At 37.4% G+C, this 24945-nt stretch overlaps 1 protein-coding gene across 1 annotated transcript in view; it reads right to left on the bottom strand.

Annotated features, from left to right (window-relative positions):
• COBLL1 (cordon-bleu WH2 repeat protein like 1) overlaps positions 1-24945 on the bottom strand; it is a 150770-nt gene that overhangs the window by 18141 nt on the left and 107684 nt on the right. The window contains exons 6-10 of the mRNA XM_036857207.1: positions 23247-23344; positions 22899-23135; positions 4407-4560; positions 3501-3575; positions 2214-2333 (exon numbers count right to left, since the gene is read on the bottom strand). Coding sequence (XP_036713102.1) covers positions 2214-2333; positions 3501-3575; positions 4407-4560; positions 22899-23135; positions 23247-23344 — 684 coding nt within the window. The remainder of the gene's footprint in view (positions 1-2213; positions 2334-3500; positions 3576-4406; positions 4561-22898; positions 23136-23246; positions 23345-24945) is intronic.

Here is a 24945-nt window from a genome sequence, read left to right on the forward strand (position 1 = left end):
TAGATACACTTTTCTTTAAAAAGTCGAGGTCCTCAACTTTCTTTAAGTATGAGGTCCTCACTGAGAAACTGGTCTCAAAGTATGAAGAATGAGTCACATGTTTCAGAAATCTTTTCAAATTATTTTTCTGGGGTTTTATAACTTAGTAGCTATAAGCATCATACAGGCTTTCTTAAATATATATATTTGAACTGCATTCCTGTCATTAAAAGTCTTAGAAAAGGCTGTGATTCTTTTTAAAAATTCTAACCAAGAGCACTTTCATACTTCGTTGTTGTTTGACTAGTACAGATTTTTTCCAAGCTTTAAAAAATATTAAATCAAGTTTGTTTTGTATGTGTTAACAGACTTATACTATGGCCAAATTTTAGAACTACAGCGACAGCAACAAAACGAAGTGGGGGCTCTGAACAGTGAATAATTTTCACAAATGTTAGATCGCAACTATCATATTTCAGCTTCACATGTTCTAAGAGAAGAAAATTCACTTTCAAAGAACAGAGTATCCAAAACTTTAGTGTAGCTGTAAGATATAACAACTTCCAAAATATGTTTAGAAAATTATAAAAAATCATTTGAAATTGTAATTGTTGAAGTTTCTTTTACACTTACTTAGCTTTCTAATTTAATTTGAATATATTTATCTTAATTTTTTCAGTCCCTCTAAAGATTGCAAAATTGACTGAAACAAAAAATAAAATTAAAAAATTATTTAAAATTCATAAAATGTAATATGTGTAAAAGAAATTTGAATAATTAAACTTAGTTTGTAGCATCTTATAAGTTATTAAAGCTTAAAATTTCACTAAGCCTTTTGGGACACCTTGTGTATTTTTCCTGGAGATGGTCAAAAGGGCAGAATTGTTTGACAGATACTACTCTTTGCTAAAACAGAATCGTATTAGATTAAATCTATTCTGGTGAACTTTTTTTTAAAAACTTCATTTATTCAAAAAAGTTCACTGTGTCAGACACTGCTGTAATTTCTGACAGAGTTGTTTTATCTTTCATTTTTAAATGAAATTATACTGAGGTATAATTTCAGTAAGAGTCATCATTTTTGGAATACATTTTGGAATGTCCAGTTTTGACATCTATCTATCTATCTATCTTTCTGTGACCACCACCACAATCAAGATGTAGAACAATTCCATCAGCTTCCAAAATCCCCCAGGCTCCTTGGTAATCAACTCCTCTCTCTAACCCCAGCCCCTGGCAGCAATTATCCCTATAGTTATGCCTTTGCAAGAATGTCATATCAATGAAATCATACAGCATCTAGCCATTTAAGTCTAGCTTCCTTCATTTAACAATGTATTTAAGATTTAGCCATGTTGTTGCATGTATTAGATATTTGTTCCTTCTTTTGGCTAGGCTGTAGTATTCCAACGTATGGACAAACTACATTTTGTTTATCCATTCCTCAGTTCAGGGACATTGGGTTGTTTCCCATTTTTGGCAATTACATAAATTCTATAATAATTCACATGCAGGTTTTTGTATGCACATTCGTTTTCACTTTTCTTGAGAAGTCTTAGGAGTGGGATTTCTGGGTCATATAGAAAATGAATCCTTATTTTTATTAAAAAAAAAAAAAAAACCTGCTAAAGTATTTCCCAAACTGGCCACACAATTTTTCATTCCTTTAATGACTGTATGATAGTATACTGATTTTAAACAACTGGTTTGAGGTGATAAGGACTTTTTCTGAGTCACTGAAAAATTGAGTACAATTATTTATGATAGAATTCAAATATTACCTAATTATGAAGTTTTGCCTTCTGGTAACAAAAAAATTTCGATCACTTAAAAATAAAAATCCCAATCAAAAGCAATACTGTAGAAAATAAGCCAGGCCTAGATAACAAAAGAGTAGTTCAATAAAGAAAAAATATATATGTATTCTTTTATATTTATATAGTTATATGTTGAAAATAATAAAGTTCAAACAGTTTTGCCAAAAAGCAGAAAGCTAAATAGAAGAGAAGCTGAAATCCTTCAGAGCCACTGATTATCATCTTACATGTTGCCATATTCATTCACTATGTGATTAGGGAAAACATCAAACTCCAAGAATTTCAAGTGACAAGGCAGAAACTACTATTTTTTTTATGAGACATTTTTACAAAAGGAATCAACAAGTAACCAAATCTAAATGTGATGACATCTCAATCTGTCTTAAAGCAGCAGGCAGGGAAGGCCAGGTTACCTACATGGCAGAGGTGCAGCAGCTACCTCGGGCGTTCCAGGGCACTCCGAGAGAGGGGCTTCGGCCGGCAGCTGGGGCACAGCACACTGTTCGTGACCGGGGAACCCAGGGCCAAGGGAGGATTCTGCCAAAGAAGTAAAATCTGTGGAAATGGCACTTAGAAAACAGAATTAAGCAAGCAGAGACCAAGAAGCATTTCACAAGAAATTAGATATGTTAACTCACAATTAGCCATGCATTAAACAAGAAGAGGTAAAAGGGGAAAAAAAGGAAGAAAAACAGCTATCAAGCAAAGTTTGAATAGCGGCCACTTTTCTCTAATACTTCAGAAATCTTCTCATTTCATTTTATATAGTTCGATATTATTTAATAAATTTCCTTTGTGAAACAGAATGGTATCATTGATATTATTCTGGGTAAGACTTGAGAAAAATCATTACTAGTTACCTAATGATAGTGTTTTTAATCACAGAGGAAAGGAGAATTCTATATCAAAATCTTAAATTCCTAAATATCACCTAAGGATTAAAGATTCAGGAGCATTTGGGTGCTTCTGAGTTTTTCTGTATTTGTGAATGTGAATTATAAAAATTAGGTAGTTATATTAAGCAATTTTTATACCTATCAAATTATTTCCGTGCTAAAGTACTGACATAGTAATATTCCATTTCGGATTAAACATTATTAGTCTGTCATATTCATTTACACCTAACTTTAAGCCTAACAATTAAGAAATTTTATCATACTTATAGCTACTAAATAGCTATTATTAAAAATATTAAGGAACAGTATTAGATTTTTACTGAAATTTCACTTATTTGGAGAGAATCGAAAATAAAACCATATAATAGAAAATATTTCATAATAAATTTTTACCATCAGATTAGGACAATATGAAGTCACACCTACGACAGTTGCGTAAAGAATGATGCTTAACACCTTCATGTAAGTTTTCTTCTGAACACACCAAGGTACATTCCTAACTAAGATGTGTCATTCCTCTTGGGGAGAAGATTAATAAATGGCAAACTGACATTGCATCAGGAAAAGCAGGAGACCTAGTAGGAAAAGCACTCAAGGTACCATCGCAGAACTAAAATTTTGATTTCTGTGTTTCACACTCTGAATTCAGGGAGGGGAATATTTTTCACTTCATACTATATAATGTGGGAAATGAAGACAAAGCATCTGTATCTCCTTCATATACAGAGCATTACGACTAGATTGATTCCTCAACTGTCCTGGAAGTTCTTTCTCAGTGGTTACATGATGTGGAACAGAGGTGTCATACCTGGGCTGGACAGGCCCTCAGAAGAGTTTGCTTCTAAAACACTGTCTGTAGGAATTGCAGGTACCGACTGCAGGGCTAGAAGACAAGAAACACAACTTCTGAGCAAGTCACATTCACCAATGAAACAATTCCTTAGTACCTTAAGTCATTTTTATATAATTCAGAAAAAGATAGCCCTAACCTTATTAGAAGCCACTGTACTTGTCTAGCTGTGATACAGCTAAAATCTATTTTGATTCCCAATCCTACATGTAGTCAATCCTGGAAAGGCAGTATCCTTCTGAATAGACTCACAAATTATAACATGCTCATTTTAGGATAATGGAGCTGTACAGTTTTAAATTTTATTTCGTTATGCAGATTTTTCAAAGGTGAGAATAATCAGGGACTAAGTATTACTATTAAAATCAATTGATTAAAAGCCTAAGTTTAAGTACTAATATTATTTAATAAAAAGATGTGATTTGGGCTTCCCTGGTGGCGCAGTGGTTGAGAATCTGCCTGCCAATGCAGGGGACACGGGTTCGAGCCCTGGTCCGGGAAGATCCCACATGCCACGGAGCAACTGGGCCCGTGAGCCACAATTACTGAGCCTGAGCGTCTGGAGCCTGTGCTCCGCAACAAGAGAAGCCGCGATGATGAGAGGCTGGCGCACCGCGATGAAGAGTGGCCCCCACTTGCCACAACTAGAGAAAGCCTTCGCACAGAAACGAAGACCCAACACAGCCAAAAATAAATAAATAAATAAATAAATAATAAAAATAAAGGAATTCCTTTAAAAAAAAAAAGTAAAATAAATATCCTTAAAAAAAAAAAAAAAAAAGATGTGATTTATAACCTATATCATTTCTATTGTCTATATTAAAGAAAACACAACACTAATGTTAATGGGAAAAGTAACATTACCAGTCACGTGACTATTTTCATCACTTTGTTGCAGGGCTGTTTTGGAGGGTGGGGAAGGTGCTTTTCGCTTTGTCCTTTTCAAAGATGAATTCCCACGGGATGTGCTACCGAGCTGCAGAGAGCCTGTCCTCACCCTGCCCGCTCCACAGGAACTCTATGGAAAACAAAGTGATCAAATAGAATCTCTATTCAGAAATGAACAGCAAACTTTCGGAAGACACTGACCTTTACATCAAACACATCATATGCCAATATGAAACATAATGGTCATTCAATCAAAAAGCATTTACGGACTATCTGCCACGTGTCAGAGACGGATATGTAAAGAAAAGTATAATATGATGCTTCTCAAGAAAGTTAGGCTAGAATGGGAGGCCGGCATGTAAACAACTAATTAAAATGTAGAAGACTCATAGGCAACGCAGTTAAAAACTAGCTTTCAAAGAAAAATCTAGAGAAAATACTGGATGTAAAGTAAGAAGTGAAAAAGGGAAGAATATTTGTACATTAAGACTGGCTTGATTAATCTTTCTCTTTTTAGCACAATACATCAATGACAAACATTTCAAAAATTCTGTATGTCTACCAAAGGCAAGGTCATCTGAGGTCCTCGACTCTATACACAGCTAATGCTCACACTCACAGCATGTGACTGTCAGCAGGCTGGCCGGTGCCTCCTGGCCCATTGCCATGTCATCTTGCTCTTTCCCCTTACAACAAACCTGCTTAAAAGTGTTATTCATAGTTTTTTTCTCCAATTTCTCATCTCCCACTTGAACTCCTCCAATCAGATTTTTCTCAACCTTTGATCCATTAAAACTATTCCTATCTGTGAGATAATAGAAAATATATCATGGTCTCTGCCCACATTCCTGGCACAGAGCTCCTAAAACCCTTGAACTTTCCTAAGTGACAAGAACACTAGAAGCATCTCTTGTTCTAATATTGGTCTTGGGCCCCAGTTCCTGACACAGAGCTCCTGAAACCTTTGTAATTTCCTGGATGATAGGAGTACCTTTTGTTGTAATGAGGCAACTCTGGATGGGTTCCTGGATGAGGGCTGGTCATGGGAAAGTCATGATTAGAAGCCTGGAATTTTCAGCCCTGCCCTCATTCTCTTGAGAAGGGAGAAGGGTTGAAAATGGAGTTAATGACTGATCACACTTATGTGATGAGGCTGCCGTAAAATCACAAAAGTATGGAGTTCAGAGAGCCTCCAGGTCAGTGCACACGTGGAGGTGCTGGGAGAGTGGCATACCTGAACAGGTAGTGTGAGCCCCATGCCCCTTCCCACATACTTTGCCCTATACATCTCTTCCATCTAGATGTTCATCTATATCCTTTATCATATCCCTTAGGAAACTGGTAAATGTAAGCAAGTGTTTCCCTGAATTCTGTGAGCCGTTCTAGCAAATTACTCAAACCTGAGGAGGGAGTCGAAGGAACCTCTGATTTATAGCCAGTTGGTCAGAAGTATAGGTAACAACCTGGACTTGTGGTTGGCATCTGAAGTCCAAGAAGGGGGTCATTGGTATCTCTAATCAATAGCTGGTTGGTCAGGAGCAGAGGTGATAACTTGGGCTTGTGACTGGTGCCTGAAGTGTGTGTAGGAAAGGGAGGGCCGTCTTGTGGGACTGAGCCCTTATCCTGTGGAATCTGATGTTGTCTCTGGGTAGATGGTGTCAGAATTTAGCTGAATGCTGGTATCTAAAAATTGCTTGGTGGTCTGGGGGAAAACCTCCACACATTTGTTGAACAGAAGTGAAATGTTTTGTGTGAGTAGCAAAGGAGACTCACAGGGAAGAAACACACAGTAGGAAAGAACTGGGTTTTTCCCTACATGGGTAGAAAACTGAGCTTTTCCTTTACACTATCAAAGTCATCAATGACCTCCGTCATCACTAAATCAGTGGTTACTTCTTAGAACTCATTTGTTTGACATATTAGCAGCATTAAACAGTTGACCACCCTCTAAAATCTTCTTTTTCTTACATCCAGAATACTATTTCCTTACTCTGCAAGGATCTGAACTCTCTGTTTTCTGTGTTGGTTCCTTTTCATCTAGTCCTTGGACATATTCTCTTTAGAATCTATACTCACTCTTGGTAATGTCTGCTATCTCTGGGTTTTATGTATTATTTATATGTTGATGATTTCCAAAATATGTCTCCATCTGGGACCTCTGTCTGATCTTCATTTAATGTTGAAGCCCATTTCAAACTCAGCATGTCTAAAACTAAGATCCTGATAATCCTCCTTTCATCTCCCCTATTAAAAATAACCCTGTTCTCACAGTCTTCCCTGTTTCAATAAAAACAGCAAGTCATTCTTCCATTTGTTCATGCCAGAAACTTTGCAGTCACCCTCCCATGTCCCCTCTCTCTCACACTCCATATCAAGTCCATCCTATTGGCTCATCCAGCTCAACTGCTACCACAGAGTGAGCCATCACCAAGAACCTTCTAATTGTATTGCTTCTTCCACATTGCTTCCCTAGAGTCCTTCCTCAATATAGCAGCAAAGGATCCTGTTAAAATAAAAATCAGGGGAAGGCACTTTGTTCCATACCCACTAATAATTTCCCAACTGGTACAGAAAAGCTAAAGTCCTTGTAATGGCTTCTAAGGCCATTGGCGACCTGGCCCCTAGACCTCTCTGACCACCTCCTTCTCCAGGTGTGGAGCCGAGTGAGCCACACTGGCCTTCACACTCTCCGCAAATGTGCCAGGAGGGTTCCCACCTCAGGGTGGTTGCCCTTGCTGTCCCTGTCCCTGGAATGCTCTTCCGATAACTTAATGTCTTACCCCATCATCTTCTTCAGGTCATTTCTCAAATGTCACCTTTTCAGTGAGCTCCTCCTTGACCTCCCCCACCCCGCCTCAACAATTCCTATCCCTCTTCCCAGCTTGGTCTTTATGATCAGCATTTAATCACTCTCTAACATACCACAGAGTTGGCCTCTTTACCTTGGTTATTGTTGCTTCCACCAGGTTTGACTCTAAGGGCAAGGATATTTTTTCCTCCTATTTTGCTCACTTCCGTGTCTCCAGAACAAAGTGTGTCTCATAGAAGTTTCTCAATAAATACGTGTTGAGTGAATGAAAGAAATGAACCAGATACTGCCTTCTTCATTTGCAAATAAAAGGTCTTGATAAACTTGGACTAGGAGAGTATGTAAAGCTTGGGCCATTCCAATCTTAAGAGACAATGTAAGTACAACTAAGGGAAGCGGCCTAGTTCATAAGATGTTTATCAGTCATTATGTCTCGCTATATACCACAACAAATTTAGCAAATTTACTATTTTGTAATGTTATAATATTCCTGCCAGAGAAGAAAGGAAGCCTGCTCTCACAGAGAAAAGTCTGAGTTAGCTGTCGTCACTGGCAGTTCTGTTAGGGACAAAAGCGGAAGGCAGCTCCTCTCACGCGGCGGAAGCAGAGTCAGGTCCATACAGCAGGCACTTGGTGGAGCACACCTCTCACTAAGGTTAACTCATGTTAACAAGGGGGTCAGACAGGGTGGCACCAGGCTGACCTTATCGGTAATCAGAACATTAAACTTCTTCCATACCAGTTGGTAAATAGCTGCAGCCACCAATCTCCTCTCCTCTCATCACCCTGGTCCCTCCTACAGAACTCTTCAGACGTCTCCATAATCCAGCATGAAAAGAGTTAAAGCCTGCCACCCAAACCCAGATTTTGATTCAGAGTCACTGAAGCCAATTTTGATTAAATCAGAGGGTCACCCCCCTCCAACCCCATGGGTGGGCCCTCAACTGCTGCTTGAACCTCTGAAATAATTAGGAGAAGGGCCCTCGGCGACAAAGAGCTGAGAAAGAAATGTAGTGATGGATCAGCAATATTTAAATATCATTTTGAATAGGACATAAAGTTTAAATTAAAATCTTCTTATTGATGATATGTCTCTGTGTTTGGAAACCTTCACTTGCTATCTTATAAAAGTAAGAAATTTAGGGATCGTTAGGGAGAAGGCCAAACGTTCTCCTAAAACAATACGACACTTCATTTTTTAAAATACTGATCTAAAACATCAAAAGCAGTATAAGACGTCATTTTATTTCTTGATGAGCTTACTTCTGTAAAGCCCTATTCAAGCATGCCTCATTCCTATCACAGACCTAGTTTATCCGTAGGAACACAGTAGGTGAACAATAAGTAATTGGTGAATGCATGAAGTCATGGCAGCATTTGATTTTCCTTCTAATTCCATGCTGAAAATGTGTTTCTCATGTTTGGACCGATTGCTTTCATGTAGTCTGATAACAACCCATGTTCCCCTTTAGGTCAGGTTCCCAGCCACTGTCATTTATTGGTCTGTTACCTGGTAAAAGCAGTCACAACATGAATTTCTCAGACAGTAGTATCTGTTTAGGAGTTAGAGCTCTTAAATTCTGGTTATAATATAATAAAGCAAATAGCACAGAGATAAAAAAGGGAGGAATGTATATACAGAGGCTCACAAATTTATATGGACCTAATAACTCAAAGACAGAATAAAAATAAACTCATATATTTCATTTCTCACCCTAGAGGTCTTAAAATAAGCTAACTTTTTTTTGTACAGGATATTTATATTTCTATGGATAAAGAATTTAAAATTTGTCCAAATACACATATTTCAGTGTTACAAATGCTAAAACAGTTTTAATAGCATTTGTGAAGACAGCTGAGGGAATGCACGTTAGACGGGCAAAGCCATGAACATCTTGGGGGAGCACATGTTTTATAACCTTATTCCGTAAGATTTACCCCCTTCCTCTATTGTATGGGCATGTCATGAAAGCAAATGGACTTATGTTTCCAGACCAGCAACTGGATCATAGGGACTAAGAACGAAGACCTTTGAAGAGAATATGATTGTCACTGCATGTGACCAGGTCAACTTATGTTACGTGCATCACTAGATTCCATGCTATAATCAATGGTAAGAGCTTACTAACTTGGTGACAAAAATGTAAATTTAACAACTGACATAAGATGGGCCAAGGCAGGAGTTTTGAAGGAATAAGAATGGTGAGTTTAATCAGCATAGATTAGTGAAAGGAATATAAGTTTTGTTCTGAGATATGAGTGATATTAGTATTAGCATTCAAGGAAGTAGCTTAATATACATTTCTTGTTGTCCTGTAAGACAGAGAGACAAGAGTTTTTAAATTTATTCTGTGTGTGTGTGTGTGTGTGTGTGTGTGTGTGTGTGTGTTTTTAAGGAGACTTAGAAAAGAATTTCAATCAGCTAAGCAGCAGCCAAAAGAAAATCAAACTTGGGAGTTATTCTGGGTTAACTAAAACATTGCTATTAAGACTAAAATGGAGGAACCCCAGGATCCTATGTCTACGGAAAACATCCTTCTCTTGGGTAAAAGCCTGCAAGAAAGAAGTGGCATTTGAGGTAGAAGATCTAGGTGTTCCTAAATAGATTGTAGCCAAGAAAACTGGCGTGTACCGTGGGATACGTGTAGAATATACGGATCCAGCACACAAGCTTGCTAAGAAGTAGACGTACTAAACTACTGCAGTTATTTAAGTAAACACGTCATGAGTTCCCATATAAAATGTTGAAAGAAAGAAAGAAAGAAGGGCGAGGAAGGCCACCATGCATTCTTAAGCCCCATTTTGTTCTGTGCACTTCAGGAATATGCTCCTTAATAGGTTCCCAATAGTTCTACTCTTGCATTTCTCAGGATTGAGCTACCCAGGATTTTGAGTGTGACTTTGTCTAATTGGCGAGAAGCTTACAGAGGGTTTGCAAGTTGGAAGGCAGCCAGTGTAATGGTTACCAAACACATGAGCTCTGGAGTCGATGCCAGGGCTTGAAAGGGAAACGTGGCATTTATTGTCCCTGCAACCTTCTGCCTCCTTCTCCACAAACTGGGAAAAGTAAGAGTACCTGCTTCCTAGGGGCTGGGTGCTCACGTGAAATGACCTGTGTAAGGCACTTGGTGCTGCACCTAGTATACAGTACACGCTCCGTAAGTAGTATATAATGTTATTACATGTAATTTGTCTATTTTCAAGTATGTGAAAGTGTAAAAAAATAAGCAAATGATAGTTGTAGTGTAGAGGTTAGAGTAAAAAGTGTGGATAAAAGGAGGTACTTATTCTAAGACTGTACTTTCTTTAGTGATGGCGGTGGTGGGAGTCCTATTAGGGTGAGTCTCAGTTATAATCAACCTTAAACAACTTAGGAACTTCTGCTTAGTCCACTGCACAAGCTAAATCCACTGTGTGTAAAACTCCACCTTTAAGTCACCTCAGGCAGCTTCATCATACCTTAAAGGAGTTTAATAAAAGCTAAATATTTAACACCAGTTTGTTAATTCTTAGTGAGGGGTACAGGGAAGTGAATTATAGTATATAAATCTGAAATATTTCATACATTTAATGTGAACAATTAAAATGAAAGAAATGCTTAGAACTGTCTTTAGCTTTTACCACCTAGCCAAGGTACATTTCCTTTGGTCAAATTATGACTGAAAATTTTAAAAAGGAGTTGAGATCAAATTATATTTAAGTCCAAAGGATTTACAACACAAGAAAACAGACAGGTTTCTTCTTACTGTGGGAAAAGCACTTTGGTTAATAATTAGAGATATTCAATTATTTACTTTAGTTAGAGTCACTAAGTCTGCCTGCCTTCAGCAAAAACTGCACCTCTAACAGGAATGTAAATCACTGAATTTTACAGTCTGTGAAAAGAAAAAATACTGCACAGAGAAACAGAATTCACTAATGAAAGTGGCAAGGTCAAGTTGAAAACCATGCCAGATAGTTAATCCTTCATAATTCACATCCAGATCAGAATTCACTGGTTCAAAATGGAACTAAATTTAGCTGAAGAAAATAGAATTGAATGGTATTCAATAGATTTACTTAGTACTAGCTCTGTACTTGTTATTAGATCACTTATTAATCACAGTTGAATTATAAGATGTGGGTCACTGAAATCAATATATTCTGATTAAGAGTGAAGAATACAAATAGGAAAATAATAAAAAAAGACTGAATCAAAGGATGGAAATACAGGGGCCCAAATTCAATCAATGACATCGTTAAATGTTTCTTTTTTTTTTTTTGGCTGCGTCAGGTCTTTGTTGCTGCGCGCAGGCTTTCTCTAGTTGTGGCAAGCAGGGGCTATTCTTCGTTGCGGTGCGTGGGCTTATTGCGGTGGCTTCTCTTGTTGTGGAGCATGGGCTCTAGGAGCTCAGGCTTCAGTAGTTGTGGCACTCGGGCTCAGTAGTTGTGGCTCCCAGGCTCTAGAGCACAGGCTCACTAGGTGTGGCCCACAGGCTTAGCTGCTCCTTGGCATGTGGGATCTTCCCGGACTAGGGATCAAACCCATGTCCCCTGCATTGGCAGGTGGATTCTTAACCACTGCACCACCAGGGAAGTCCTGTTAAATGTTTCTATTTGAAGCTTTTGGATTCTAGTTTGTTTATAATACGATTTCCCATGTGAGGAGGAGTTGGGTTAAAGAGAGCTTAAGCAATTTCATAAAATTGTCTTAAAACTCATATAATTTTCTTTTCTTTTTAAGGGACAGACTCCCATTATCTTTCTCCAATGTAGACATTCTCAATAAATGCTATTAAATATTATAAAATACCTTATAATTGACATTAGGGTTTCCTAATTTACTATGAATTAGTCATTAGTATCCTAATGACTGAACTTTCACATAACTGAAGGTCAAGCTTTAACTCTTAACTCTTGATAGAAGAATTCTAAAATAATTTTACAACTTAAACAACAAATCAATTTTCTTAAACGTCAAAACATAATTATTATACCATAGTGAATGTAATATAGAAGTATAAGATATTCTACTGAATTTCAAAATAGGCAAAGCTCTGAAGGTAAGTTTTTCTTACTACAGTGAAATCAGTTTTATTATTAATTTGATCATAAAATTAGCACAATCTCCTATGAGATGCAAACAGTGCATACATTGATGAGGAAAAAAAGAAAGAAAAATTACTGTAAATCTCAGCAAATATAGGTCACCTCATAGAAGTTTTGGTGTCCAGCCTTTTACCTTATACCTGTATACACGCACACACACACAAATGCACATGTGTTGTGACTTGTATTGGATGAAAGCATACATGCCAGTTTCCTTCTTTCTTTTTAATGTTTTTTTCACGCAACATGTTATCTTTTGGTGGGTCCAGAGCAAGTTTATTTTGCTGCCTTGAATCTCCTTGTTCTACACCATTTTGCCCCTTGGACAGCACTTCCTCCAGACTCCTAAAAATCTAGGACTTACATATTCTATTTTCTTATTCTGTCTATAAACCTGTTTTAACATCCTTCATTTATAGCACTGAAAGTCTTGCTTAGGTCAACTTAGATTTTACAAAGTCATCAGTGAAGGGGTATAAGAAGTAGGGGTGACATTCCAGGTACCAGATGATTGTAATTAGGGAAAGAAGAAATAGGGCAGCATTATCAGAGCCTGGAGCTCTTAAATCCACACTATGTAAGCAGGCAACTGTTCTGCCAATTTCAAGGGTGTTTATCAATCTGCTGAAATAAATTCTACGAGAGGAAGCAATGAGATTAGAGCTGGATTCACTTACAGGTATCTAAATAACCACCACCACTCTTCACTTGTGACTTTGAGTTACTAACAAAAAATTAAATCTCTTCAGAGGATTCTGAGTGGCTGTGCTTGCCACTACGTTTCTCTCAAAATCATCTAGTTTTAAACTCACGATTAGTCAATGATAACATCTGTGTTCTCTGGTTAACAAACTCATTAACCTGAGCGTATCTTCCTCAAATTTTCTGTCTTCAACATCTTTTAAGTGATGCCCGAAACACTTGTGCTGACTTTGGTGTTACAGTTAGGAGTTCAGGGAGAAAGATCTCAGTTAGTCAATGTTTCATTTTGCTATTGTTCTTTAGGGTTCAAAAATCTTTAGAGGAGTAATACCAAGACTAGATACCACTGTCTGGTAACACTGATCAAACCAAAGGTCCCTGCAGCAGAGCACTTTCATCTGTTAAAGGCCAATTTTAAATGACAACAACAACTTTTATAAAAAAAAAAAAAAAAGATTTTATAATACCAGAGTTGAAAAAGAGTTCTGGAAATTTAATTACAAAACGTTATTCTACAGAGGAGAAACCCAAACCATAAAGAAGTTCAATGGCTTGTTCTTCAAGGTAGAAGATGAAGAAGACAATGAGAAAGATGACCAAAAGCAAAGAAGAATATAATAGGCGTATTACAGATCCAAGACTCTCTCTCAAGCCAGATTAGGGTTTCTTCTGCCACAATATAATTCTTTCCAGCCCTTCTCCACGCATATCAGAATAAAACCAAAACACGGATTTTACAACCTGTGTTACACCTATCCTTGCAAGGGTTTTACATTCTCTCCCTGAGGCAATCTGCTTTCATTTCATCAACCCTCCAATACTCTGAGAAAGCGTGTAACCAAGTCTTATTAGTGGTAATTCCTTATAACATTTTTTAAATGCCCAAAGATGAGGGCCTGAGTAGTATATCTTGAATGAAAAAAGACAAAATGAACCAGCAAAAAGCAGAGATCAGGATCAAGTTAAAAAGAGGATGGTGGTGGGTTTCCCTGGTGGCGCAGTGGTTAAGAATCCGCCTGCCAATGAAGGGGACACGGGTTCAAGCCCCAGTCCAGGAAGATTCCACATGCCACAACTACTGAAGTCTGCATGCCTAGAGCCTGTGCTCCGCAACAAAGACAAGCCACCGCAATGAGAGGCCCGCGTAACCATGGTTCTCTGCGGTCATAGTGATCAAACAGAGGGGTGTCTAGGAGCAGGGCAGGAGAATACTCAACATCTATAGGTAACTGATTTAGGGCCTCAATGAGAGTAAAGGAGAAATCAAGGGAACAAGCTGGGGCCAACTCAGTTCATCCCAGAAAGAGAGTTAAGGCTGTATGGCAGGCATTATCCAAGTGACCTCACCATTTTATCACTGTGGCTCCAGGAAAGGGGCCAGCTTCTCTCCACTCTGACCTCTGTTAACATGCTAGTTACCAGAGAAAGGCATGTCTTTGAAACCATGAGGTCCCAAATGTCACAGTGGTAGAAAGGCTAAGTAAACTTCATACTATGAGAACTTGTAAAGGAAGACCCTAACACTGATTATTTTCAATGATATTTTATTAACTCAGTATACGTATTTCAGAGAGGAAAGCTAGATAAGGAAGATAAATCCACACAAATTCCATAAATGACCTATTGTTCTTTGAAGAGTATTGTTCTTTAAAATTTAGCAACTTTATAATGAGCATAGCTCTTTACATTTAGGTCAGAGGTAAAGCTGGCAGAAACCTAAAAAGTAATTGTTCAGAGGATTTTTGTGAGCATTAAATGAGCAACGTGGTTGAGCCTTGTCAGAAATATTAGTAAGTGATATATAAGCGTTAGTCATTACTTCTGTTCTTGTGTGACTATGACCCTTTGAAAATCTGATGAAAACTACAATGCAAAGTATATCTTATATCTGGGAAAGCCTTAAAAGAGGAAGAATATTAAATATTATATTGCGCTGGTGCATTTCTCTACTGAATGAAACAGTCATATTTTTGGAAGTACAGACAGCTGTATCCCGTATATCAAGCTGAAAATGCCATGACAACCACTGTTCCTAGGCAATTGGAGAATTATGTGTGTGGTCCACTTTCTATATAATAAATATAAGTGGAGAGTGGAGGTAAAAAAAAAATCAAATGTTATGAGATAACCTGGAGGAAAAAACTAAAAAGGGGTATATTTCTTAAAAATTATAAATACATGTTCTATTACAACAACCTTAATGACTGCATAAAATGACTAGATTAAACTCATTAAGTGAAGCTAAGACCAAATATATACTTGCACATTTCAAAATCACATAACAATCTATCATCTTATCTGCTTGTAAAGCATGATAAATATTAAAAGATGAAATTGGGTAAAAGATGAAAAATGTCAAATATTTTTAAAGAAACAAATCAGCTGTTAAAAAACTAACACTCTAAGTATTAAATTTCACTTGCATAAGACTATATGGCAAAGAATTTCAATTTCTCAACATTTGAGTGTTTGCAGCAGAATGCAAAATGAGACCAAGTGAAATGCCCAATCAAGAGCATTCCTTATTGTGTTCCCAGCCAAAAGCCAATATCCTAAAGAAAACGAGGTGCCATGCTAGTAGCCCGGGAAAAACAATTCACTGTTGTATACTCACATAACCAAGCAGCAAAGCCATACCAAATATGAAAAAATGAAGAATTCTCCAAAAGGTTCTGTGAATTCAATGGGTCAAGATTACCTACAGCTTCTGTCCAACTCTTCTTCCTCTTCTTCAAATGTAAAATAGGCATAAAAGGTTAATTTGTCAGTAATACTAGGACATCCTTTGGCCACTGATTTCATTAAATGTGCTCTTCACAGATACTTGGTCAGCAGACACAGGACGAAAACTGGATTTCTGAACTTAGTTTCAATCCCAGAATTCTAAGTCACTTTTAATTTTAAGTCAATGCCACTGCATCTCTGACTTCTGTCATGTATGAAGTAAATGACAATCTTATGTAAATAACTATATGCATTTTATGCAGTAATACATGTGATCTAGTCCATGTAAATGACAGCATGAGCCAGCTCTTACATATGTTTCTCTTCCAAATGAACATTTCCACAGAAGACAGTGTATTTCACCTTTACAAAGAAAATGACACAAGACCTGAAACCACGTGAAAAGAGTACAGGGAGATTCAGGGACATGCAAAGGACACTGTAGCAATGACAGTAAACTATGTAGTCTTTAAAATATATTCTTTAGGTGGATAGAATTTTAGATGCAGAAATGTTCCCCAAAAAGGTTAAGATAAATTATCTTACTAACTGGGATCATCACTGAATCCTCTTTGGAAACTGCACAATCGGTTGCCAAAATTAGCTCAGAAAATCAACAGCCTTTTATGTGAATATTTTCAGTTGATGCTCCAAAATCACTATCCAAATACCTTAATTTGCCAGTATTGAGAAATGCCTTAGAGGAATGAGGCAAATTATTAAATATAGACAGCCAAAAAGCATAAAATAGATGTGGTTGACAATATTTTTTCCAAGCTACAGATAGACTGACTTATCTGTAAGCCTAAGGCAAATATAATATCAATGATTACTTAAAAGAACATTAAGATAAAAGCTCAAAATGAATAAAACTGTGCTAATTATAAATCACTTTGTTATGCATTACTGTTATTTATCTCTCTAGCTCTGTTTTCAGGCACTACATCCACAAGAGATAAGCATTTGCTATTTCTAATATAATGTAACTATTTCCAATATTTTCTTTCTGCTTTATTCAAAGGACTCTTTGGGGGAAAAAAAAAATTGGAAAAATCAAAATGCGGTAGTTCTGTTAAACAGCGCACCCTTGTGGTTTATCTTACCACCTAACAATAAAAATTACAGGATAAAGATATATCCAAAATTCTTCATGGACTTGGAAATGATTTTGCCGGGGTTTTTTCCAGTAATTTTTTCCCAGCTTGGTATTACTTTTAATTAGTAAAAGTAGTGCCTTTTTAAAATTTCAAATTCAAAATGAAATTGTTAAAATAGATACAAAATGTCTACAGTGATAATGACTATCTTTGATTTTAAATTTAAAAGAAGCAAACAGTAAAATAAGTAAAATTCATCTATAAACTTATACGTTTTGCTGAGTTTCCTGAATATTTTCATCTAACACTATAAAAAAATTTCAATTCAGGGCTCAATTTTATTTATATGCATTATGTAATACACACTACCTTTTAGTTATTAGTTCTTAAGCTTTCAATACAACCTTGCCAAAATTCTGGCTTTTTTGTAAAAGCTTAAGAAGAATATTGCCAAGAATTACTTGGGCCAATTACTATAAAAGTAAATGTAAGCAATTTTTAAGTTATCCAAGTACTTCTGAAAATTTACCAGATCTACACATGAAATACTAAAATTTTATTGGACAGACATTCTCATTGTATATATCAATACTATACCTGACTGTGTGAAAGCTGTGGTTAAAAGTTTACTTATCAATTCTCTTGAACACCTACTATGTTACAGAATTTCTCTGTGAAACACAATTCCCACCTTCTGGTTTGGAAGAAAATAAAGGGGGGAAATTTAACAATGCTATAAGCTTTAAACAATAAAATAACCTTAATGTTTACGTTTAGAGGATGGAGTACCCACCACATAACATGTTATATCCATCAATGGAATATTTATTATGCAGCTTTTAAAAAGGGAAGCCCTTTATGTACTGATAAGGATATCAAAAATACATCATTCAGTATCAAAAAGTGAGGTATAACATAATGCATGTAACATGTGACCATCTGAGAAAAAAATCATATGTAGGTTGAATATTGGCTTGAGTATATATAGATTATGTCTGGAAGAATATACAAGAAACTGTTAGTGGTTGCCTCTGGGCATAAGAATTTGGCTAGTGGCAGGGTAGGAAAGGAGAATTTTCACTGTATTTTCCTTTTTATCTTTCGAAATATATATCATATGAATATACTACCTGCACATATACATAAATTAAAACAAAATAAAAAGGCATGAGAGACAAATTCAGAGAAAGTAAGATCACTCCATCTGAGAAGGGGCTAATATCCAAAATACATAAAGAACTCACACAACTCAACAGCCAAAAAAAAAAAAAAAAAAAAAAAGCAATTAAAAAATGGGCAGAGGAACTGAATAAATATTTTTCCAAAGAAGATTTACAAATGGTCAATAGGTACATGAAATGGTGTTTAACATCATTAATCATCAGGGAAGTACAAATCAAAATTACATTAAGATACCACCTCATACCTGTTAGAATGGCTGTCATCAAGAATATAAGAGCTACGTGCTGGCAGAATGTGGAGAAAAGGGGATCCCTGTGCACTCTTGGTGGGGATGTAAATTGGTGCAGCCACTATGGAAAACAGTATGAAGGTCCATCAAATAATTAAAAATAGAACTACCACATGATCCAGCAATTGCACTTCTGGGTATGTATCCAAAGGAAATAAAAATAGGATACTGAAAAGATACCTGCACTCCCATGTTTACTGAACCATTATTCACAATAGCCAAGACATAGAAACAACCCAAGTGTCCATGTATGGATGAATGGACAAAGAAGATGTGATATGTTAAAAAATATATATATGTGATACACACGTGTGCACACACACACACAGAGGAATATTATTCATCCATGAGAAAGAAGGAAATCCTGCCCTTTGTGACAACATGGATGGACCCTGAAGGCATTACACTAAATGAAATAAGCCAGACAAAGAATGGCAAATACTGAATGGTATCACTTATATGTGGAATCTAAAAAAGTCAAACTCATAGAAACAGAGAGTAGAAAAGGTGGCCTGGGGCTAGGCGGTAGGGGAAATAGCAATTGGTAAAAGAGGGCAAACTTTCAGCTATAAGATGAATAAGGTCTGAGGATCTAACGTAAAACATAGTGACTATAGTTGAAAACATTGTATTATATAATTGAAATTCGCTAAGAGAGTAGAACTTTAATATTCTTACCAAAAAAAAAAGATAATATGTGAAGTGATGGATATGTTAATTAAATAGATAGTGGGAATTTTTTCACAATGTATTTCAAATTACCACAATGTGTACTTTAAATAGCTTACAATTTTTTAAAATTTATTTATTTATTTATTTATGGCTGGGTTGGGTCTTCATTTCTGTGCGAGGGCTTTCTCTAGTTGCGGCCACTCTTCATCGCGGTGCGCGGGCCTCTCATATCGCGGCCTCTCTTGTTGCAGAGCACAGGCTCCAGACACGCAGGCTCAGTACTTGTGGCTCACAGGCCTAGTTGCTCCGCGGCATGTGGGATCTTCCCAGACCAGGGCTCAAACCTGTGTCCCCTGCATTGGCAGGCAGATTCTCAACCACTGCGCCACCAGGGAAGCCCTAAATAGCTTACAATTTTGTCAATTGTATGTCAACACAGCTAGAAAGAAAGAGAGAAAGGGAGGGGAGGAGGGAGGAAGAGAGGGAGGGAGGGGGGAAGGAAGGGAGGGAGGGGGAAAGAAGGAAGGGAGGGAGGGAGGAAGGAAGGAAAGAAGGAAGAAAGAAAGGAAGGAAAGAAGGGAGGGAGGGAGGAAGGGAAGGAGGGAAGGAGGGAGGGAGGGAGGGAGGGATGAAAGCAGAGCCCCCCACACCCACCAAATTGTTATGCTGGTAGAGGACCTTGAATGCCTAGAAAATAACAGCCAGCTATCCAAAGTTTCTGAATTGGGAAGTGACAATTATAAAATATAAATGTGGCAGCTTGCCACATTCTTTGTCTTCTGAAGACAAGAAGGGGCAAGACAAGTTAAGTACTGACCTTCTCCTTACCCTCCCGGCCCTGGATTTCCCTGAGGCATGTTTTTAGCAGAGGGAATGGAAGAAAGGGACAAGGAGATATTGTGAAGGGAGACTGAATGAAGGGTTGGTCACTAATTGGATGTGAAAAGAAAAATAAAGAACATCAAAGATGATCTTGAGCTTTTCAATCTGAGAGAAAAAAAGTGAGGTTGATTTTAAATACATTGATTTCCAGGTAGTGATGAGTCCATAAGCAACCATGAGTTCAAACTGCAAGTGGAACAATATTGGGATTGGAATACAAAGCTGACGTATTCATTTCATAGGGCTGCTGTAACAAATTGCCATGACTGGGCAGCTTCAAACAACACAAGTTTATTCTACCATAGTTCTGGAAGCTAGTAGCCTGAAATCAAGGTGTCAGCAGGGCCATATCCCTCAGAAGGCACTGGGGGAGAATCCTTCCTTGCCTCCTCCAGCTTCTGGTGGCTCCTGGCATTCTTTGGCTTGTGGCAGCACCACTGCAGTCTCCGTCTCTGTCATCACATGGCCTACTCCTTTGTGTCTTTGTGCCCGTGTCTCCCCTCTTATACCAACACCAATCACTGGATTTGAGCCCAGCTTAAGTCCAGGATTATCTCATCTCTAGATCCTTGACTTGGATGTATCTTTTGGGGGGACACTATTCAAAACACTACAACAAAAAACTCAACAAAGAATAGATGTTTTCTCTGAAAGAGTAAACAGAGGCTAAGACCGTGGATTCAGGTACCTCCAAATGTAGAAAATGGGTAAAGGAAGTGGTGGCAAAAAAAATAGAAGAGAGCTGAGATATAAGAAGAGAATTAGGACCAAGGAAGACAGAAAGGACTTCCCTGGCAGTCCACTGGTTAAGAGTCCATGCTTCTACTGTAGGGGGGCACAGGTTCGATCCCTGGTCAGGGAACTAAGATCCCATATGCCACACGGCACAGCACCGCCCCCCCCCCAGCAAAAAAGGAAGAAAGAAAAATCAAGACCAAAGGGTGATCTATTCCATCAAATATGGCAAAGAACTTAAGAAAATAAGTGCTGGGATGCCTGGGAAGGGAAGAATTCATATGCGCATACACATGTACATGTACACATACCCACACACACAATCACACGCAGAACCACAGCTTAATTGTTAAGAATGTTTGTAACGAATAAATTTTAAAAAATCGTTCTTCAGCTTCACTAGGGAAAAACAAGCAATTCCAGGTCTTACTAAACAATACATCAAAGAACTATCCAGATGTCCAGATCAAAGGAAAAAATAATTAGAAAATTATATAAAGATGTCTAGTTTGCCAAAGGCAACATACTAAAAAAAAAATTAGTCCTTAACACGGGGGCATCAACTGGTCATAGAGCAGAGAGTGAGAATCAAAAGAAATGGCTTTTGTCAAGGTCACTGGTAGCATGGCCTAGAATTTTAAGAAGCTGACTGTTAGAAAGACAACGTAGACCTCTTCAGGCTCCCAACACAAAGGACATTTACTGGAATAGATTGGATGAAGTCATCTGGAATAAAGGTTTGTGAGCAGGGGCTAAGATGTATTTCTGTATAAAGAAAAAGACTTTGGTAACCACTCATGAGTATGATAAGCTATACTCTTACAGTGTAGTTTTATGGTAATTAAAAATATAAAACAATCCTGAAAGTGCTACCTTTTAAATGATTCACTATGAAGAAATGCAAACTAGTTATGGCCACAAAATGAGGTCTCTGGGACCCTGATTTGGTCCCTGCCTCTCTCCTCACTCAAGCTCTGTTTCTTGCACATGCCCAGACTTGCCACAGCCCTGACATTCACCGCATCTTTCCGCGGGATTCCTCTTGCCTGACTACGGCACTCCCACATGCTTTTTATGGCTGAATCCAACTACCAAGCAGTTACCCTGGAAAATTCTGTAGTAAATGATTCTATCATTTGAAAAAATAACTATCCTCCTGATGGGCAAGATGAGACTTTATACCACAACCATTAGACAAGAGAGCCTTATAGAAATAAGAAGACAGTTTAATAGATGATTTTCCAAATTACCGAGTTCCAACATTTTTTATGCTCATTTCTATCTAATCCAGTTGCTACTTTCTAAAGACACATATGAGAGCTTATCAATTACAATTAAAAACTACAGTTAAAATTTTTCTAAGGTTAAGGAAGTACAGAAATGTTTATTAGTTGGTTGAGAAGTGTTCATTTACTTGAGCATTGAATTTACTAAGCTTCCAAGGGGGAAATAAAAACCTTCAACTAGATACAAGAAAACTTCTCGGTTTCTCAAATACCTCAAAATAAAATTTGCTCTCAGAGTTACTTAAATCATTTCATTACAAGCAACAAAATATATGATCTCATGTTCAATCACATTTACTTAAAACTTCACTTATAATTCACCTGAATAAAGCAAGGAATGTACAGACTTCAAAGGCATGAAAACTTGTTTGCAAATGGATTTCTACAAAACAGCATGCTCCAGGAAAATTTGGGATTAAAGAGAGCAATAGTAAGAATGTTTGAGAAAAACATGCCTTGAACATAAAAGTATATGAAAGTATATGATAGTAACTATAATATATGCTATATAAAGACTCTTTTTTATTATAGAGTATTTATGTATCAGGCAGACACAAGGATTTCCCCCCTGAGAATCTCAGAGTCAGGTCAAGACCTGACTATATCTAGTTAGAAACCCACGAATGCAACATAAAAATTTGTTGCTGTTTAAAAAAAAAAAACGTGTTCAAAACTAAGTCTTTTCATTCCTAATACATGCATCAAGAAAGAACCTCCAGTTGGGCCTTAATAAACCAGGACTTTAAGGTTTATGGATGATTTATTTGCTTGTATATAAAAGCTACTTAAAACTGACGTATTTATTCTTTACTGCATTGCAGAGCTCTACATATAGAATCTCTTCACAGTACCAACGTTATTAGTAACTAGTTATTCATCTTATTACATATTAGTAACTGTTACTATTAGCAGCCTATGTGGAAAAGGACAAGTTAGTTAAGAGGAAAAATGGATGGTCCCCTGCCCCATCCTAAAAATACAAAACAAAACAAATTTACGTACCTCCTCTGTTTCATCCAGACTTGCGGATTTCACCAAACAAGAAGCTGGCCTCTCCTGGATGTGAGCAGGGTCCTGGGGGGCTCTCTGAGACCCTGGCATTGGAGGCAGTGGAGCACGCCTCTTCTTGGGTGCATCCGATGGCAGGGTGTTTGAAATATACTGTTTGGTGATGGTATTGCTCCTCGTAAAAGCTGGATGATGCTTACTTACTAGAGGAGTTGCAGGGGCACTGGCAGTCTAATAAAGAATGAAAAGGCAAAATCTACAGGTAATTCCAAGACGAAAAGCACGTGCACTTAAAAACAGAGTAGAAGAATCTTATAAAACGCTACATAAGAAAATACGTACTTGCTCCCGCTTTTTCTTACTGCGTTGAAAAAGGCTGAAAAACCCTTTATTTTCTTTATCCTTCATAAGGTCTAGGTTTTGTGATATTTGGCAGGACTCTAAAATAGAAGAAAAGCACCTTACTTTTGCTTGAGGGGTTAAATGTTCACCTCCGAGGTGAACTGTCCCTCAATTACTTTCCCTTGATAACTTTATCTAACAATAAAAGCTACTAATTATGCTCTACTATGAACCACGCACTCTGCTCAGCACCTCATATTTTAATTAATTCTCAAAGCAACAAGCAAATTTAGTATTATTGTTCCTGTTCCACAGCAGAGGAAACTGAAGCGACTCAGAGTCTGTGTTTTATCCATAACTACCAACATTTCAGAAGTAAAAAGGACACTTTGAATTAAATGAGATATGAAGTTGCTATCATACAGTTTGTCCCTTTGTTGATTTTGAATTATATATTTTGTCTCAGAGCTAAACTATTCTGAAATATTTAATGCTCCAAAACATGATTCATTATAATTACTCAGCACTCTGTTAAATGTTTTAAGAACTTTATTTCTTTAATCCAGTGGTTCTGAACTGGTGGTGATCTTGCGCGCACACACACGCACATCCCACCAAAGACGTTTAACAAAGCCTACGGACAATTTCGGTTGTCACAACTGGGGGAAGGGTGAAGAGAATGTGCTACTGGCATATACTGGGTACAGGCTAGTGATGCCGCTAAACAAACTACAATGCACAAGACAGCCCCCCAGAACAAAGAATTATCTGGCCCAAAATGTCAATAGTGCCGAAATTAAACCACAATTTAAGCAGAATGGCAAATGTCAAACCTCAAAGTTGTATAGGTAATATTTCATTTTCTAAAAAGTGTTTCCTAATGTCAACTGAAAGGGCCAAAAACAATGACAAATCCAGTACTGCTGAGTCACCCTTGCCCAGACTGTCTCTAAATACCATTTCCCACTAAAAGGAACCATCTCAGGAGCCAATCTGATACGGTTTCTCCTGGCCAAAGTCAGGACAATTTGGGCATCATAAGAATATCTCAATAAATTGAAACATAGCACATATGTTTAATTCCATGAATTCATAATGATACTAAAAAAAATAACTGATTCTCATTGTCCATTGTTTTAAAATTGATTAAGGGAGAGAATCACACTTTTATCCTGACTTTTCTGAATGAACTCTATCTAGGTAGACAAATAGCTGACATAGGGAAATCTTCTTTTTTAGAAATATCTCAACTGATAATTAAAGGAATATTTGTAACAGATTATATTTATTTTCTAACTCCTAATTAACCAAGACATTGGCAATGATGTTCTCAGCAGCACTATTCACAATAGCCAAAAGATGCAAACAGCTTAAATGTCCATCAACAGATGAATGGATAAAGAAGATGTAGTACATATATACAATGGAATACTACTCGACCATAAAAAGAATGAAACAATGCCATTTGCAGCAACATGGACGGACCTAGAGATTATCATAATAAATGAAGTAAGTCAGGAAGAGAAAGACAAATACCATATGATATCACTTATATGTGGAATCTAAAATATGACACAAATGAATCCACCTATGAAACAGAAGCAGCTTCACAGATGTAGAGAACAGACTTGTGGTTGCCGAGATGGGGCGGGGGGTGGGGGGGTGGCGGGGGAGGGATGGAGTGAGAGTTTGGAGTCAG

This window comes from Balaenoptera musculus, chromosome 7 (genome assembly GCF_009873245.2).
Source record: "Balaenoptera musculus isolate JJ_BM4_2016_0621 chromosome 7, mBalMus1.pri.v3, whole genome shotgun sequence".
NCBI lineage: Eukaryota > Metazoa > Chordata > Mammalia > Artiodactyla > Balaenopteridae > Balaenoptera > Balaenoptera musculus.